The sequence below is a fragment of the Myiozetetes cayanensis genome, unplaced genomic scaffold (genome assembly GCF_022539395.1).
Source record: "Myiozetetes cayanensis isolate MyiCay16 unplaced genomic scaffold, myiCay2020 scf5-8, whole genome shotgun sequence".
Taxonomy (NCBI): Eukaryota; Metazoa; Chordata; class Aves; order Passeriformes; family Tyrannidae; genus Myiozetetes; species Myiozetetes cayanensis.
The window spans coordinates 109,986,073-110,005,884 of NW_026087742.1; the positions used below are offsets into that span (position 1 = coordinate 109,986,073).

General features: G+C 38.4%; 1 protein-coding gene across 8 annotated transcripts in view; it reads right to left on the reverse strand.

Moving 5' to 3' along the window:
- The window catches only part of CASK (calcium/calmodulin dependent serine protein kinase), a 198,630-nt gene that overhangs the window by 109,825 nt on the left and 68,993 nt on the right, over positions 1 to 19,812 (reverse strand). For all 8 annotated transcript variants that reach the window (XM_050331457.1, XM_050331456.1, XM_050331455.1 and 5 more), the window contains exon 3: positions 5,674 to 5,779. In XM_050331457.1, coding sequence (XP_050187414.1) covers positions 5,674 to 5,779 — 106 coding nt within the window. The remainder of the gene's footprint in view (positions 1 to 5,673; positions 5,780 to 19,812) is intronic.

Sequence of the window (19,812 nt, forward strand, 5' to 3'; positions counted from 1 at the left end):
GCAGCATAAACCTGGATTTCAGCGGAAAAACCTCTCATGTCAATCTCTCTTCCAACATTTTCTCACACTGTAGAACATACAAGATGTATGATCAATGACCAGAAGTTGAGATGTCGTTCTCATGAAACAGCAGAACCCCTTAGGAAACTAACTTCACTCTGACTTGTTATAAACTGCAGAGGAATAAAGATCCAGAGGCACTTAAGATTTTTAGCAGCATCGAAAGTGTCTGAGACACTGAAGTAAGAGCGTCATCCCTTTAAACAAGATATTCCTAATCAGAACAGCCTTTAACATGTATTTCTACCTCCCACTTACACATACCAGCCTTTTTCATTTACATTTTCTAGCAGTATATGGCAGTTTGAAGTTTTTTTGGCAAATATGTTTGCAATTTTTATTCCATTAAGATGACCTCTGTTGGTCTCCAAAGCACCAAATACGCGGCAGGCGTATTTTAATCTCTGACTTCAACTGAACACTCTTTCAAGACATAACCTTTTCTTAAGAGAACATTTTTATCTTAATGTATAAAGAGGGTTTGTATCACCCCATGTGATACAATACACTCAATACATGATATCGAATTTTACCTGAAAAATCAAAAAATTTTTGTCTAGTTGAGGCTGCAGAAAGCAAGAGTTGACCTCAGTCATAAGAAAACCCAGAAAAATCAGTGCACTAATAAGACTAAAAACTCAGCAACACACCTCAACCACTTACAAGATGACTCTGCAGAAACGGAAAGGCTTGTGTGATATAAGAGCATTAAAGCTTTGGGATACTGATGTAATGAAAATTCAGGAAGTCTCAACGGTTTGTAAGTATCAGCATAAGCACGTGAAAACCATCAAAAAAGAGAGAGAAGTTAAAATTCACTGAATTACAAAAAAAAATAGCTATATCCATGATGAAGACTTCTGTGGATGACGCAAAAAAGTTGGGAAAAATCACGACATTCATAACCTGACAGAAACCCCTGACACCAGCAGAGGGCACTCACGGCAGGTACATGAACTGAGATATCTATCTATCTATCTATATATATATAAAATAAATAAATAAATATATATATAAAAACCACACACATATATATGTATATATTTATATTCATGTATTTATATCTATATAAAAATATATTAATATATATACACATATAAAAGTACACACATATATATGTATATATTCAGGTATTTACAGTGCAGCTCCAGTCACTGCACAGGGAGGGACAGATACCACCTCACCCCACTGTGTGGGTATCAGTATGAATTATGTCTCCCAATTAACCCATATTCTACTATTGATTCCTCCATATTTTTAGCAGAACTGTGCCTGGATCTCTGCCCTTTGGATAAATGTCTCTTTCCACAGCTCTCATCAGTGTTGCTGTTCACCTTGAAAATCTTTCTACTCTTCTGCACAATGCTGAGGATAACTTACAAACTGCCCAGAAAATTTACTCCTGAACCATGTTCAGTGCAGAAATCTGCTGTGACACTAACAGTGACTGAAGAACAGACATTATACTCCAGAAGAGATTTATGTTTTCATATTGGGGTACGATAGCTCTGAATTTGCAGATGACCTAATAGGATGTGGCCTACAACTTAATTTATTGATGAAGATTCAGAAAGCTTTAGAAGTACTGCTTTATTTAGGGAACTGAAATATTGTTTAAAAAAAAAAAATTAAGAGTTGACATATTACTCGTAGCTGAGTTTGTTGAATTTTGTACCATGTATGTTCAAGGCTTGTGCACAATGGCATTTTTTCCTTCAGCTGGACAGTTTTTATATACTTGCCACCTTCACTTACCTCAAAAAAGCCTTCCACAAATTAATTTAAAAACTACAGTATGTAACTTGAAGCTCTTTGTGGTAACCTCTGAAAACTGAGACTTGGCTTTCTGGGCTGTGAATGCACATTGCTGGGTCATGTCCAGCCTCTCATCCACCAGCATCCCCCCAAGATCATCAACTTATGCTTAATGCACACCTAAGTAACTGCAACCCTGTTAATGTACTGCTTTTATGGATTTTGAGATTTTAAAACTAAAGCATTTTTACACTTTAACTAGGTTAAACAGCAAAGTTATAAGTATACAACTATATATATACATCCTAACTCTGCTAAATCTAAATAGATCAATTCTTCTAATGCCCCAAAAGACAAATCTCTCTTAGAATGCACTAAAAAAAGCAAACCCACCCATGTACAGTGGTGAGACAATGTTCTGCAAATGACCAGATATGAAGGTATCTGCAATTCACTCGCTGCTCCTGTCTGAGCTCTTCAGCACGAAAGTACTCTGAGTCCACACACTTTGATATATACGGAGGATAAACTGCATGTAATGCACTCCAAATCTAAAATGTGGTTTTCAGACACTTCAAAAGGAATATCTGCCTTGTTTCAGAAATACTGCAAGTAGCAGAACCTTATCAAAGTAGCTCCTTGATAAAAATCAATGATCATTAGAAAAAAAATGTAATAAGCAACAGAATATAAAAGTGATACTTGTACAGCAAACAGAAATCAGCATTCTATGTAAAACCAGGGGGTTCAGCAGGGACCTTGTCAGTCTCCACAAATACTTGAAAGGGAGTTGTAGCCAGGTGGGGGTCGGTCTCTCCTCTCAGATAAAAAGCAGTAAAAGAAGAGGAAATTGCTTCAAGTTGAGCCAGGGGAGGTTTCAATTGGATATTAGGGAAAATTTCTTCATGGAAAGGGTTGTCAAGCACTGGAACAGGATGCCCAGGAAGTGATGGAGTCACCATCCCTAGGATTATTTAGCAGATGTGTAGATGTGGAGTTTAGGGACATGGTTTAGTGGCAGCCTTGGCAGTGCTGGCTTAATGGTTGGATTTGATGATCTCAGAGGCCTTTTCCAACCTAAATGAGTCCATGATTCCATACAGAGCTGTCAGCAAATGACACTGGGAATGTGAAAGGAAACAGTGACTGTATGACAGGGAATAGAGCTGGCCTTCTCAAATGGGAGGTCTCTCTAGAGCCTCCAAGGGATCTTTTCCAGATCCCTTGTAAAGAGTCCATTACCCTTCTGGGGGGCAGCTGGGGTGTGTGTGAGGGAAATCATTTGGCACAGGCACATCCTTTCTAATTTACAGTGTAATAACATCTAAGTAATTTTAAAATAATAATTTTACTTTAGCAGTAAGAATTTCTGGGATAGGGTCTGCTTCTTCCTCTGCACATGCACTTCATCTATTACAACCAACTGTTTTCTCTGCAGTTTAATACAGCAGCACCACATGGGTAACTGCAACCTGCTGGTAACATACATATGGCCCCATTCTAAAACACTGCTTGAATTTGTGAATGAATAGTGGTTAAAAACATAGCTCAGTTTTTGGTGTTAAACCTCACTGCTACTGTTCATGTTCATCAGTGCTTCTATGAATTGTGATTTGTTTTTTTAAATGTTTATTTTAACCAAAGTTTTCAAAACTGGGCACAAACTGCATATTTTCCTGAGTGTTACAATCTGTTGTTATCAGGTGTATGCTACATTTGCTTATTTAACTTGCACTTTTTTGTATCAGTAGTTTTGGCAAGATATTCAGGGTCATCCTAGCAGCTGCTCCAGGTAGCTCACAGCCCATGAAACAGTAGTGGACCTGTGTGTCATTTCCAAGTGATGGCACAAAGTTTTAGGTTCAGTTATTCTGTGCATTTCATGTGTTGGGCCTGAAAAGCCCCTGCCAGTCCATGAGTAGCTCATCACCAGCAAGGTTTATATCTCCTTTGCAGATCCATGGTGTCTTCCCCTTTTCAGTAATTTCTGAATAACTAGACCCTACGAAATTCACTTTATTAGCGGGGACAGAACTTTGTTGCGAAGCAGTTGAGTTTTGTTACAATAACAGCAAAATGAATAGGAGGCAGCAGGAGGGAAAAAAAGTTACCTATACGCACACAGATGCTTTTCTGCTAACTACAGGCTTCTTAATATGGTCACAATTACACAGCATGTCACCAACTCACACAGGCTCAGACAATGCTGTTCTTACTCCCCATCAAACATCAGTCTTCTGCTGCATCACTTTACCAAAGCATCCCCTCCAGCACAACACGTTGTGCCCACAACTCTTCCCTTCCCTGCCACATTTGGAGCACAGGTGTTCCCACTGCCTCATTTTCCATCACTGTTTGTCACAAAAGAGGGATGTTTTGCAGTGTACAAAGGAAACAAGGGCACACATATGGTAAACAATTATTATCCTTCAAATAATTTAGCCTTGTAATTTCTTTCTTTCATGTGGCCTGAAGTCAGGTACAGTATTTGTGTAGTAATTCTAATTGTTCAGACTTACTTTTCATGTATACAAACATAAATTATAATAGGCTTGCCATTAAAAAATAATTACTGCTTTTGTCTTGTATTTCTGAGCTATCAGTGTGGTAAAAATAGAAGCAAAACCTTTTCTCCATTTCAAAATCTTGTTAATTATCAGAGTATGTCTCCCCAAGGTGTACATAATTATTTCATAATAGGGTAATTAAAGTCCCTTGGTCTATGCTTTGGGATTTACAAAATAAAAATGCAAAGTCAGTATTGAATCAAAATGTACAGAGAGGAAAGCACAGAACAATTATTTTACAAAACCATAAGTTTATAAACTCATCTAAAAAAAAGCATAAGTTTTTCAAACAACAATTTTCATCTTTACCTAGGTTTTTTGCCATTACCACTTGCTTTCCCATTACCTCAATGGTAGAACATGTGAGAATTATTTTTAAAGGGCATAACTCAAATCAAATTCTTGGCTCTAGGGGACAAGCCAACACACTGGCATGATGTGGTTGCTCCACTATAAGCAGGTCAAATTCATCAGAAAACTTAGTGGAGGAAGATCAGAGAAATTAAAGAGGTACAAACACATATGCCCAGGCCACTGGGAATGAATCTATGTGGAGCATAAAAAGAAGAGCTGGTAGGTGGAGAGCAGAAGAGAAGGAAGACTGAATAGAGAACATGCACAAATGTCTACTTTTGTCCTTCCCATTTAGATAAAACCTAACTCAGGAAGCACTAATAATTTCCTCTCGAAGAAAGAATGTGGGGATTTAGGGGCTGTCCCTCTTTTTTGTTTCTTGTTGTTGATTAAAAATACCTCTTCACCGCTGAAGTCGTGTTTTGGTCACTCTTGTGAATAAACTCTCACACTGGAACTTCCAAATCATATCTTTTAGACAAAGACCTCTTTTAATTTATTGTGAACAGGTATATTGACTTACAAGAATATTTAAATACTCCAATAAGCTTTACTTTTTAATCTAATAATGGAAAAGCACTACTAAAGTAACAACAACCTGGAAAAAAATAAAAACTTCACAACTGGAACAGAATTATCATCAGCTCCCCAAGGACGACACCTACCACCAGATTTTGAACGTGTTCTCACAAACCTTTTTAGGGACACAGCAGCCATCAATGAACAGCTCCCTGTCTTTAGGAAGCCCTGATGTTCACCACTTTGCCAGTGGGGCAACTTTTTTAATTGGGGACAACCTGTTCTTGCCAGAAATAAATATTTTCTTAGCACTCCAGACCTCTGAGTTCCAAAGCAAGCAGGTGTGAGCAGACACACTTGTAGGATTTTATTTAGTAAATGACAATAAAGAAAGGTAAAATCAGAGAGAGAAACTTACAACTCAAAGACCATATAAAGCATTCCATCTGAGCTGTATGTCTCCAACAGTTCCACAATATGAGGATGCTTCAGCATGTGACAAATACTGGCTTCTCTCTTTAGGTCTGTGGAAGATAAGAAGGTAGTAAGTTAGCTCATATATTCAATTAAAAAAAATTGGAAGCAGAACACAATGTTTGGAAAGATGTACACATCTGAAATTTTTAATGAATTCATTAATCTTTATAAAAGACACTGATGAGATGGTATTTAATTAAGCTGCTTCAGAACTTTAGTGTGAAATTAAAAAACTCAAATAGATCTCAAAATATAAACACACAAAACAAATTCATGAAGTGACTTATTAATAAAAGATCTCCTTGGTCATAACCTGAAAAACTGTACAGTAATAAGTTCTATCAATGCTCATATGCAGAATACACTAACGTTTTAATCCTAAATATCCAATATCACTACAAAATTATCTCCAAATACAGAAGACAGGCTCTTTCACCACACTACCCTATTAAAACCTGGAGGTCTCCAGTCTGATCTGCCTGCTCAAGCAAGGTCAACCAGAGCAGGTTGCCCAGGACCACACCCAGTTGGGCTTTGAACATATCCAAGTATGGAAACTCTACAACCAGTTTAGGAAGCCTACACTGATCCCTGATCACTCTCATAAGCAAAGAAGTTTTTTTTCTTATGCTTAAATTTCCTTTAGTTTACTTCTTTAATGGTGATTATTTATTTTTTAAATCACAATATATGAAATGACACTGGTACAAATTCTAACCAGCATATATTAGCTTGTATCTCCAGAGAGGAGGGAGAAAAGCAGAAAATATGACTAAAAGAAGAGTAGAAACCACCCTGAAATCTCTCAAAGCTTGAGAGATTTTGTTTTTAACTAACATCATTCTTACTTTTTCTGATCACAAATCAATCCTTCGGCAAGTATAGAAATGCAAAAACCCAAACCACACTGAATTTTCTTTCTTCTGTGTTGAAACTATTTGATATTTTTGTTATTTAATCATCCCTCACTTTCTTTTCCTTTTAACTTCTCCACTAGTATTCTAGAAAGAATAGCAAAATCTTGAATGAATAGCCTTGATGGTAACTTGAGAAGTGAGGAAAATACCAGTCTGAATTTTGAAGAAGACACTTTTCTTTTCTATTCTCTTTCCATACAATTGTTCATTTTTCAAGAATGACCTACATATGTATTAATGGAAAAATAAAAATATGGTTTCTTGGTTTGAAACTGTTCCCCATATTGTCGTGCTACATTAGAATGACATTTAAAATTTTCAGGTACCCTCTTACATTTCTAACATTGAATTAATGACATTGAAAAATACAAGCAGCAAGACGAACACTGTTTCATATGAAGCATTTAACAGGTAACTCAGATTTATGCTAGGCTTTGGACCTTCCAGTCATCCATAAATTCAAAAGAAATGCTCAGAGTTTGGAAATGACTGAATTTCAATCCAAGAAAAATGTTCAGATTCACAAAGTTCAAATTTCCTTACTAGCATTTTCATATTACACCTGCATTATGTGAATCCCCCCTTACAACCTTGCGAATACAATCTAAAAGCAAAATGACAGAGCAACCCCTCAGAAACCATTATGTAATGGAAGTGCAAGCAGAGCAGCAAAAAGAAGCATCTTTCACTGATGCAGAAGAAATTAATATAAAATTTGTCTTTTATAGAGAGGTGAAATTCTGTCCCGTAAGAAAACAGCAATATGTCTTTCACTCCTGAAAATACTCACCTATCAGTTCTTACAGCACCTTCATGCAGAGCAACTACTAAAACCATACTGTAAGATTCCCTTCATCATCACACTTAGGGTTTTGATTAGCCACTAAATGGTTACCATAGGAGCCCCTGCTGGTCTAGTGGTAAAGACGCCGCGCTGTCACCGCGGAGACCCGGGTTCGATTCCCGGTCAGGGCCACTCCCGGGCAGGTGGGGCTCGTTAGCCCTTAAAGGCAACCCACCTACGTCCTAAGGACCTCGCTGCCACCGTCCAAGCTCGCTTGGCCCCGGCAGATGAACCTTAGGATTAAAGGGTGGGCTCAGTTCCGCGCACACTGTGTCTCACCTAAAAAATCCAATGCGCAGGCTGGAAGGTGGAAAGACCTTCCCCGGATCTTCGCTCGCGAAGACTGGCCATTATTAAATGGTTACCCCCTCTTTTCTAGGCAGAGAGGTTCCTTGAAATAGGAAATAGGATGACAAATAAACACACCGAGGGATAGCATAAAAGAAAACTATGTGATTCTGAGAATGACCATGATCTTCAGAAAATATAGTGCTTTTATTTTGCCTCTTCCTGTATAATGACTTTAATGCTACCACCCTTCACCATGGTCTCCAATATCTATTTTAAGTAGAAGACAAATAAAAATCTAACAGGAAATTACAGAAAAGTTCCGCTTTCTTTACAGGTAAAAATTGTGTTCAAAATAGTTTATTTTGGCTGCTTTCTTTATTTAATACTTTGTGGGCTTTATTTGAAAAGAGTTAGAACTGAGAGGGAGAAAGTATATGCTGCCATTTCTCTCATTCCTCTGTGTGATATTGGATGAGTACAACAATTACTCACAGGCTGAGAACCAGCACAAGAGGAAGGACAAACAAAGTGGAAAATAAAATCTCCAAACAGGAAAAAAAATGAACAGAAATTACAGAACAAGGTTTTGTATGACTAAGGGGTCTCGGGGCTAAGTGCAGAACAAACTCTCATTTTAAAAACACCAGGGCCTTTTTCAACAGTAGACCTATTAAGGAGGAAGAAAACTAGGTATAAAGAGACAGAAAAGTACACACCACATTGATTCAACAAAGCCACAGGGTAGAAAAGAGATGATGAATTCTGAAGTACATTTGGACTGTGACCCAAAGGTCAAAATATGTCATGTTTAAGACCAGTAAAAAGGAAAAGGGAGGCAGGAGAAAAGGCAGAAATGGCACATATATTTCATTGTTTTCACTGACAAAAATAACATCAGCACCTACTCAATTCTTTATCAAATGCTTTTACCAGATTGAATTAAATTTCACCTCCACAGGTGAAATAAAACAAAATAAAATCCCAAGTAGCTACAGATACTGTTTCAGTTGTAAATGCAACATAAACCCAAGCAGATCTTTAGCTGCAGGCAGGTGATTGAAGATTTCCTAAGAAAAATCCCATTATTATCTTGTGACCCCCGTATTATTTGTAACTTATCATTCTGAATGAACTATTTGCTGTTAAGTTTTCCAAACCTCTGCTGAGTATTTTAGCAATGCTGTGTAGTAATAAAGGCCCTGGACACAGATCCCATATCAAAATAAGCCCTTCACAGTCCAAACACCTACGAAAGATTCAGGACAACTCTAGAATCTGCCAGTGGAGTAAGTCAGCTTTGAGCACCAAGAGGTGACATTTTATTTAGTAATGGTGATGTGTCCGGTATTTACAACAGTCTCCTTCACTAGTAAACAAAGTTTAGCTAAAAGAACAAACCCTAAGGCAAGACAAGGTCTTGGAATTTAAACTGAACTGTCATCTTTTACTTGCTGGACTATTTAACTTTATGTTTGAATCCTTTTTGAAGACTTCATCTATTCATTTTTCTCTTCTTAATAAAGTTGAAGAAATTACTTTCTGCTCTATTCTTTAAGACTTCTCTGTCAGCAGTTCTTTCAAAATTAAACATTAATGACAACAGTGATAATAAATAGAATAGCAAGGCTTAAAAGCACAAGCTTTAAAAGTTTATCTGCCAGCTGCATAAAAGGTATTGTAACACAACCAGAAATAGGGAGTAGAACTTGGTGTTTCATTTAACTTGTTTAGCACACAGGCTGATACGTTACCTCATAATTTGAAAAGCATCTAAAAGCTGTCATTTTACACTAGTGTTACCAATAAATGTTCCAGAATTCCAGTTTGTTTACAAAACTTTGAGGTTTTTTTTAGCAACTGGAGATATGTTAAATTTTCCATTTCAGACCTGGCTAATTATTTAGAGGGTGCTAGAGCTGTTAAAATGACATGAAAGTTCAGACTTCTGTAACAAAGGAAAGTTCAAAGATGGCAAAGGGAATTCCCAGTGATAATCACCACACAGAGAAAATGCAGACTCACGTGTGGACAGTGACAATGAAAGTGAATTGCTGGAAGCACTAAAAAGATAACTCCTCTAAATAATCACAAAGGAACATATATCAGTCTTTGATAGAAAATACAAAACATGAGCATCACTTAAATTTCCCATGGGAGTTAACAATCTAATATCCTGCGCATCTCTGACAATTTGGGCAAACACCCAATTTCCTTTCAAAGCCTGATACCCAAGGTTTTAAAACACCTCAAATATACTGAACATATTTTCAAAGTACATTCATGGTATCCTACAGCATGGAAGAATTAGATGCTCTCCAGTAGCCTACATTATTGCACCATTTTAGTATCTTAAAAGTGACATGCACAGACTGTAGCAGCCACATCTTTTTGGGGGAAGGACAGCACCAAGTTTCTTAGCAAGATGGAAGACACATGTCACTTTTATATATACACGATTCATTTATATACATACACCATTCTGATTTTCCTGGTTCAGTCCTTTAAAGGATTACTTCCCCAGCCACAGCTTGGGTATGACAGTATTTTGAAAGGAAGTAACCACATCAGTAGTAAACTTCTTGCTTAAAATGCTTCTATATGTTTTGTACAGCGAGAATATGATTCTATTTAATTTAAATAGATGTGGTAGTACTAAGTTTTAAAAGGAAACCAATATGCTTTGTTCACTTGGTTGTTTCATTATCACCTACCAACCTTTGGTGTTCATCATGGAGATGCTCCTGACCACCCCAACTTGAATTCTTCCATATGCAACTAAACTGAATTATGTGCTTTGGATGATACACCACCTGAAGTATGGATAGGTCAAACACTGAGACCTCAGCACCAACTGTTTCACCCCAGAAACATACTGGGTTTAGTCCTGTGGATTAGCCTTTGCCAGGTGTTAAACTCCCACCCAGACTCCTGCTTACCCTCTGTTCTCAGGCAGGTGAGGGGGTTAGAAAATGCAAGTTACAAGAACAAAAAAGCTCATGGGTTGAGATGAAGAGAGGGAGGTTGCTTATCAGCTACTGTTGTTGGAAAAATAGACTTACTTGATGAAGTTAACTTAATTTTTGCCAACTAAAATAAATACTTACTGATTTGGGAAGAGGCAATCGAAAAGTTAAACACGAAACCAAGGAATTTCCTCCCCACTTTCCCAGGCTCAACTTCACTCTTCACTCCAGACCCCTCTACTCCCCAGCTCTGAGTGGTGCAGCAAGTGAGGGTCATGCTCTGTACACCACAGTGGGTCCTCTCTGCTGCTCCTTCCTTCTCACACTTCACTGCTGCTCCAGCATGGGCTGCAGGGGATACCTGCTCTGCCATGGTGAGCCTCCTCCTTCCCTGACCTTGGTGTTCTCCTTGTTCCACACTCCCTACACTTCACTCCAGTGCTTTCTACCCTCCCTTAAATGTATTTTCACAGGAGCACCACAAGGCTGATCAGTTCAGCTCTGGCTCAACTGGAACGGGCAGTCCCAGAGCCTCTTTCCACAGAAGTTGTCCTTGAAGCCTCCATTACCAAAAACTTGCATTTAGTACAGGTCTGATTGATTTTCTGCACTAGACACAGTGCTTCAAGGGGCCACAAAGGACCTGATTACACTCCAAACCAAGCACACCTCTGCTTCACATCATCCTGGAACAAGCACATGGCACATCCTGCACGACAGCAAACTCCAGTTTAATCAACCATACTGTGCCTGAGGCCACGCTTCCAAAGTCAGGTGAGCTTCCTGGGCAATACTAGCTTAAAAAAATTCCCTCTCCTCTCTCTGTTTGCTCATTCCTGCTGCTCAGTGAAAATTACTTTGAGGCTTAATTATCCTAATAATATAGCAAGGAAGTCATAAAAGCTCTCAGTGCAGCCAACACACTGCAACAGGAATGAGCAGCTGGAGGTGGGAACATCCTGTATTGACATTGGCAATGAAACTCCTATACTACAGAACCACGGCAATGTTTCTGTCCCAAAGATTTGTCTGTTTGTTTGTTTGTTTTTCTTTTCCTTCCACAAGGGAGTATTCCCCTTTCTCTTAATTAAAACGGCACCACTTGCCTTCCTGGGATATGTGAGCGACTCCTCATCACACAGATACATCTGACCAGTTAATGATGCTTTGCCTCAACAAGCACTAAAAGTTTTCCTGCCTCTCCTCCCACACACTTTGGGGCGGCTGAAGCTCCACGGTAGCCAAGCTGATTTAACTGCTGGCTGTTTCCCACTTCATCCTACACACATTCCTGCCCTCTGTTCCACTGTGCAGCAGTCTGGAGCTTGTCACACCACACACCAAACCATTTCAGTGTTAACTCACTAAAAAAAACCAAACACATTCATTTTTGTCTCCACTGGCTCAGTGTCATGCAGTTTTAGCATGGGAAATGGCTCAGTGAGCAAGTCAAGTGTATGTATGGTTAAAAGAAAGGAAAGGAATATGGAAGGAGAAAGCAAGGCTGGTACAAGTACACAAGTACACACCTTTCCCTGCAAAGTGTCTCCATTGTCACCAAACCTTTGTTGCATAATCAATCTGCACCTTAGCAAAAAAGCTTAAAACATGTACCAAAACCAAATGCATACAGCTGTGAGTGGCCCTTGATAAAAACACTGTGGAAATCAACAAGTGCAGTGTAAATGTGAGATAATCCATTTCCTGCCAGTATCTTTTGTTTTAATGCTGCTGTAGTATTTGAAAACAAAACGCTGACATGAAGGAAGAACAATCAAATTACAGCTAATACTCAATAACCAGAATCCCTTTCTGATCCCCCCATGCAACAATCTGTGGAAATCTTAAATTTCGTGGAATCAGACTTTAAAGATGTTTGCTAAATCCTGTGTAACTTCCATTTGGTACTCTATTCTTCCTCAGTGCTTGGACATAAACATATTAATGGCTTCTCAGCTGGAGTTGAGTGTCTTGGGAGACTTATAAGGTACGTTTCACTTTATACCCTGTCAGCTGCAATGAACATGAAACTGGGTGTGAAAAAACGCCACTTTTCTCCCACAACTTCTGATATATTCATCAGACTCGTCCAGAATCCTGTGTCTGACAGACACTGTAAGTTGCTTTGCACGGCTGTGTCCTAAAAGCAACTCTCCCTCCTTTTACTCATTTTCTCATTTTTACTGGCATGCAAATAAGCAATGATTCATAAATAAGACGGTGTGTTATAGGTAATGAATCAACTTGAACTAATAAAAATGTTTAAGAATGCCTGAAAGAATAATATGTCTACTGCAGATAATTAAACCCAAATAATTTAGTTTCATTTAATTAAATGATCATTCTTAGCAACTTTTTACAAAGCACCCACCACAATGAAAGAAAAAATCCATAATTTTTCAAGTACGAACAAAGCTTGGATATCTCTCATCTAACCCTTTCCACATTCCATGGCCTCTTGGTTTATACTCAACAGTGGGTTCATTGAGGTAGGGGAACACAGAAAGAAAAGGGTGAAACATAGAAAAGTTAAAGTAACACTTTCTGGATCATTAGTTTTTAATTAATTAGATGGAAAATCTGTCTTTCAAAACACAGTTAGTAGTTTTCTCTGCTCTAAAGTAGAAGTTTCAGAAGTGTTTCACAAACTCAAGAAGGGACACGATAATCAGAAGTAGGGTTACAAACTCCATAAATTAATTTTAAAAATGTCACAAGTTTGGATTTCCAAACAGAAATGGAGCTGCTGCCGAAGACATTTTGCAACCTCTGCTGTAAAATCTGAAACACTTTTCTCCTAACATTCTGTTTTCAATAATTAATGAAAGGAAATTGAAAACAGTCATTGACTCTCAAGTCGTGATCAATCAAGTTATGAAAGTGGGTGCACTATTGATAACGTTATTATATTAAATTCCACATTCCCACCTGTTATGCAGCACTGCATAGCAGTATGAAATCCAGCACCTTCCTGAGTATCATTGACCACAGGCTTTTACACTGCAAACCACAACTTAAAACACTGCAATGCAATGAATTCTTCAACAGAGGGAAGTGGAAGGGTGTGTGCAGCAGCAGATCTGTCAGAATATGCTGTGAAATTTCTTTTAAAAATAAACAAACAAACAAAAAACCCCCCAGAGAAACAATTAGACACATTTTTAGGTGTGTATTTGGTAAAGGAACGCTACGTGCCTGTCTGGAGAACTGAACTGGTAAAATGCTCAGCTGTACAATCACAGTGGCCTTTACTGAAATAACTGGAAGGTCGTAATTTCATAAAGTTACACAGATTGTGTTTTACTGTTAGGGAAAACTCACTGATAAACACTGAAAAGTAGCAGCCCCATTAAAAGCTGTTCCCTCTTCTGTCAGCTCATTCTCCTCTCCTGCACCATCTCCCCCTTCACGCTGGTGAAACTGCTTGTGCAACTGCACCATAAACAGAATCAAGGTATTGATCCACCTCAACTGCAAGCAATCCTTTTTGCTCTCCCCATAGTGCTGTTTTTTAGAGCTTGTTCTGGCTAGTCCTGGGAACCTGCACAAACAACTAAGAGCACAATAGTGTTGATAGCCCGGCAATAGAAACAAATGGCCAGATTACAGCAGCAATTCTCACCTCAACATCAGCGCTGGCTTAAAACGTGGTTTGACTGACATGGCAAATCCCAACAGCGTGCAGCACTGCTGTCCTTCTCCCAAAGAGGCAAGAAATCAGGAAACTAGATTTTTCACAGCGTTATCAGGCAATGTTAACTTACAGCATGTTTAACTGAAATTAAAACTGAGAAACGAACTTGCAAGTCTGGTCGTATTTCTTTTTTTCTCTCTGTAATTTCCTGTTTATGCAACTCCGTGTCGACATGCGCCCCCACAGATTTCTCACTAGGTGGCAACCCAGCTCCGGCTTTGATCTCTGCGTAGTCAGCAGCTGAACACAAAGGGTGCCTGCATCTATTTAGCTGCAGAGAGCTTTACGTTTGGCCAGTTTTATACCAGTGAGCTGATTAACGATGATTACAGTTCAGACCTAAGAAGAACAACAACAAAAAAAGATGCCCCTCGAAAATAATTAAGGTACATCCAGTGCTAAGGCCTTTTTTATCCAGACTGTGTGGAAGACCCTTCTCTCCTCTCCGCCTGAGGAGCCATTCGGAGCTGATGACCACACACCAGTATCCACCGCACTGCACTCACCCACAACTGCAGGGCACAACTACAGTGTATTTAAGCAGTTTGCTCACGTTAAGCCAGAAGTTCTTTGTTTGACTCGCAAACTATAACAGGGCACTGTGTTTACTGCTTCGAAGTCTAGCAAAAAGCCTTAGAAAGCTAAACCCTGCAAATAGTTCAGTTTGTATCGCTGGAATTTCTCCTTTTTAAAGGTTAATCACACAGGGCGGAGTTCTTTGTTTCAGTTTTTGTACTTTTTTTTTCATTTCTGGAGGGTTCTTTTTGCTGCAGGAGTGTGTACACGTATATGTGTGTTTGGTTTCTCTCCAGCCTTTGGACAGGGCAATGCAGGTAATGTATCATCTCAGAATATGCTAAAAGCATCATTATCAATGTTATGTTCAGATTGGCACAACATTTTTACACCAAACTTTGACATCTTTTGGACGGAATTCACTTAGGCTGATCGAGTTAACTAAAGGTCATAGACTTTGCAGTCCTTTAAATGAGTTTACAGTACTCATGTACTAAAATGTAATGACATTACATCAAGTAAGTGCCCTCAAAGGCAAGAGAACATTATCAAGATAAGAATTCTAGTTGATCCTGAAGAATTACGTGATTTCTCTTGCTGATCACTCTTAACATTTGAAGGGGGGTTGTTTGTTTGTTTGTTTGAAATGCCTTTTCTTCTGTGACTTAGCCTTTACCTAAATATAACATCAGGGAAATCTGTTTTTTGATATTATCAAAGAATCTCAATTTTACAGGAAAAACTCTGGAATTTTAAAGAACACAAAGGAAATCTATTCATAACAGACGCAGCTAGTCTAGACAAAATGTCTGTAACTCCTACTCGAGGAGGAGTTAAATAGCCCATTACACTGAGCTGATGAACACTAACAGGCAGAAAGAGCCCAAAGGCACTCAGGAGAGGGAACTTTGACTGCCTAGGATGCTTCTCCTAGAGACAAAATGCACTTGTTGGCTTTGATCAAAGTTTCTTTGGTCTTCAGCTGCCGGGCTCTGCATAAGCAACACAAAACCAGCTGCATGCTAACGCTACAAAGGAAATCACCTCCTCTGCCCAAGTCTAGACAACCCAGGCAAAACCAGCATCTAAAATATCAATCTGCTCCAAGGAATCTAATTCCACAGTGCCACACAGCTCAGTGAGTGACAGAGTTTTAGTTGTGGTACCTGTGGCGATGCAGCACAGGTCACTTTGCACCTTTTCTCAGGTAAAATAGTGCAAGCTGCAGTAAACGCTGCTGTAAGGACAGCTCAGCTCTCTCCAGGGCACAAAAACTCAGCTCAAACAGCATCTACAGTGCACTCTGAGTAACAGATAATGACCTACCAAATGTAAGGATGATACCAATTCTGTCCAACCAGGAAATCCTGTAGTGGAGTGATGTCTGAACGTTGGAGAACAGCTACTTTAACGTAACTTGTTTTCAGATTCAGTGACAGAACAATGTCAGGAACCAGAAAAACATTTTAAAGCAATAGTACTACAGGATACAAAAAGAGCTTGTCTTGGTTTGTTCCACTTCTGCTCACATTTCTTTTATTATTACCAAAAGTCATAGAATTTTTGCTTTCTTTGTTAACTGAAAAATTATAAAGCAAGTTTTGTAAAACAGGTGTGCATATCTTAGTTCAGTAATTAAAGACTCCCTACAGAATGTATTCTTTACCAGCATTTTGAGGATTTCACCCTAAAAACCAAAAAAGTTTTAACTACACTTGTTGCTACTTATCAAATATCCACCAAATACTTTTACATACCGTCTATTAATTTTGTAATGTTTTAAAGAGCACATTTTCCCTTTTCTGCTTGTGCAGTTGCAATACTCCTCCAAGCCTCTGAAACCAGCGCCCTTAAATTATGTCCCCCCTTTCATTCCACAAAAATCAGATGTTAGTGATGAAAGCAGTGCACCTGAATTTAAACTTGTTTTTAGCAACTTTCAGGTCACAGCTCTAGGAATAAGGTTGTAACTTGCCTAATTTGTCTTAGATTGCACAACAGGTTGAATAGACTGCAAATCTTTACAAACTGTCACTTATGCTTTTGTCTGTAAAACAGAAAAAGTTGACAGAGGTAACATAAAGAACCCACCCAATGACAATTTTGCCTGTTAATTACTTTAGAGTCCTTTCACAATTGCAGGTCATCAGAAAAAATTTTATTTTGTAATATTCACACACTTCTCATGATATTTAAATGATAATTTCTCTTTGCCAATACAGATATGAAGAGTTTTCTTCTTTAATCTCACCAAAGCATTATGAAAAGAGTATTTAATTTTCCTTCTTTACTATCTGGTGAGGAGCAAGAAACAAAAAATACCTAAAGTTCTTACTTGGCAAAAGCTGAGTTAGAAACACTTTGGTCACCTAATCCAATCTGTGAACTTGGGAGATTACACCAGAAAGTAGGAGATATGGACTTGGAAACAGTACATCTGCATGGCCTTTTAAAAATAACTTCTGAGGGAACTTCCCAGTGCCCCTGAACTTTCAAGTAATGCCAGTAGCTACAATCACAGAGTAATACATAAAAATATCCCTCACTGTCACAGGGTATTTTGAGGGAGTGACATGGATCTATAAAGCCTTGTAGTAACCAGCTGGGGATAATGGATTGCTCCCCCTGTTAGACAGAGTAGAGATTATTTAAGTACTTAAACTCATAGAATTTGATGTAAAACATGGATCTCAAATGGAATGAACTTTTTTAAGGTGTTAAAAGGTTTGACACAAATTTGTTCCAACAACTAACCTGTACTATCTCACTCACTAAACATGAGATCTACTTTCTTTCATTAGTGTCCAAATCTGAAATGACAGTAAATTAGAGTAAGAATAAAACTTTGTAAATTCTGCCCATTTTGCTCAAAAGTGTAAGAGCAACAATAAGCTTGCACATATATGAAATTACCAAAGCATATATCCACCAGAGATGATAATCCGTATCCTCTCTGCAAAACAACTTTATAAGAGCACTGTAAGAAACAGTTAACATGGTTCTTTTGTTAAAAGAACCCCAAATTTCCTTTCCTCACAAGTAAAATATCTGTCTAGGATAAAGAACTTAACTGACATGATGGAGTACAGGGAAATGTAAAACATAACACAACAGTCAGCTGAGTTAAGAGGGCCATGACCCATTCCCCAGATTCTTTAGACCACCTTTCCTGTCAGCACAACAAAAATCAGAACTCTCTCTTAACATGACAACATGACTCTCAGGCTGAATGCAGCATTGCCCAGACTCTGAAAATTAACTGAAGCTCATTGAGTTGCACAAGATCTTCTCCCCACCCTTTCTTGAAGAAGGAAGCAAATCCTAGTTCTGCCCCTGACCTCCCCTCACAAACCTCTTCTGGTGAAACAACCTGTTCAGTGTGTCTCATGCTGCACAACCAGTTCTTATTTGTCCAGAATACTGCAGACAAGGAACCAGGGCAGGGAGGGGCGTACACACCACTGCAGAAAGGGGATGAACTGTGCACCTGTGGCTCTGACATAACAAGTCAGATTTGCAAATCCATGAGCTGTTTATGCAGGTTGTATATATATCTGCAACAGTATTAAAAGTCTGCTCAGGTCTAGCAGAATTTATTAGCTTAAATGTAGTATATGCATAACAGCTATGCTGCTTCAGGGCATGATGATCCCTTACTGTGTCTGCCAGTCAATACCTGGATTAACAAACCACGATGGACTTGACTTGGCTCCATGTAAGGTCACTTGAAAGTCAGAGGGACCCTGATTCCTGAGGGTTGATTAGCTCAGCTAGACACAAGGCATGGATATGCTAATACACACTCCCAGAAATGGAGTGCCAGGAAAACAGGGCTGATACTCTCCAGAGGGTCAGTTCTGGACTGGTGCTAAGGTAGAGCTCACAAATCCTGACAGATAATAAAAGCACACTGTACACGTTTGGATTTGTACACCCACATGCTTTTAAACTGTACCTGTATTATTACACCAATTTTTTCTTATTAGTTGCAGTACCTCAGTCTCCATTTACATGGAGAAGTAAGACTTGGCTTCTTAAATCATCCTGTTGCATAAATCTTCATTTATGAAGAACTAATTAGGGAAATAAAATGGCCTCAGAGCACAGAGAAATTCATACAATTTATATATATCCTATTCTTTACACATATTACAGTCAGTCTGAAAAGCCTATTTGTAATTCCTACGTAAGTAAGATTTGAAAACAGAGTAAGCATTTGAAAACAGAATCATAGCATTCTTAAGCTGAAAAAAGAAAAATTAAAGCTCAACACATTTTTTACAACTTTGAACCTTTAGCATTGAACTTGAGCTTAAAGTTTGGGACTATTCAGCATTCTTGAAAATTTATTAAATTAAATGAACCATCTTTCCTCTTTTGTTTTCCAAATGCCACAAAAATCATGAAGCAGGAATCCATTCAAACCTTTTGTTACCACAAACAAAATTATTCAAGTGATATTTGTGCCAGCTTAAGAACAATCATAGACACAAAAGAGCATCTGTCATAACCCATTTTTAAGAGTTTTTGAAAAAAATACATGTACCAAAAGTGTAAGAAGTTATACACCAAATTAAACTTCGAGGACAGTTGCAATGGCCCACGGATTTTAATGAAATCATTGTCTGAAGTTTAACTTACTGTATGCAAGGACATATTTGACTGCAGAAATGTAACAATCATTTATCCTACAGACCATTTGCTTTGTTTTGCCATTTTTTAACTGCACGTTTGTCCTCAAGTTTCCAAAATACTGATAAAATTCACATGATAAAAACTACATAAAACCTGTAGCCTGCTAACAGCAATGAAAGCTGATCCATCATCTCTAGTTTGGAAAAGGATTTAAATATAA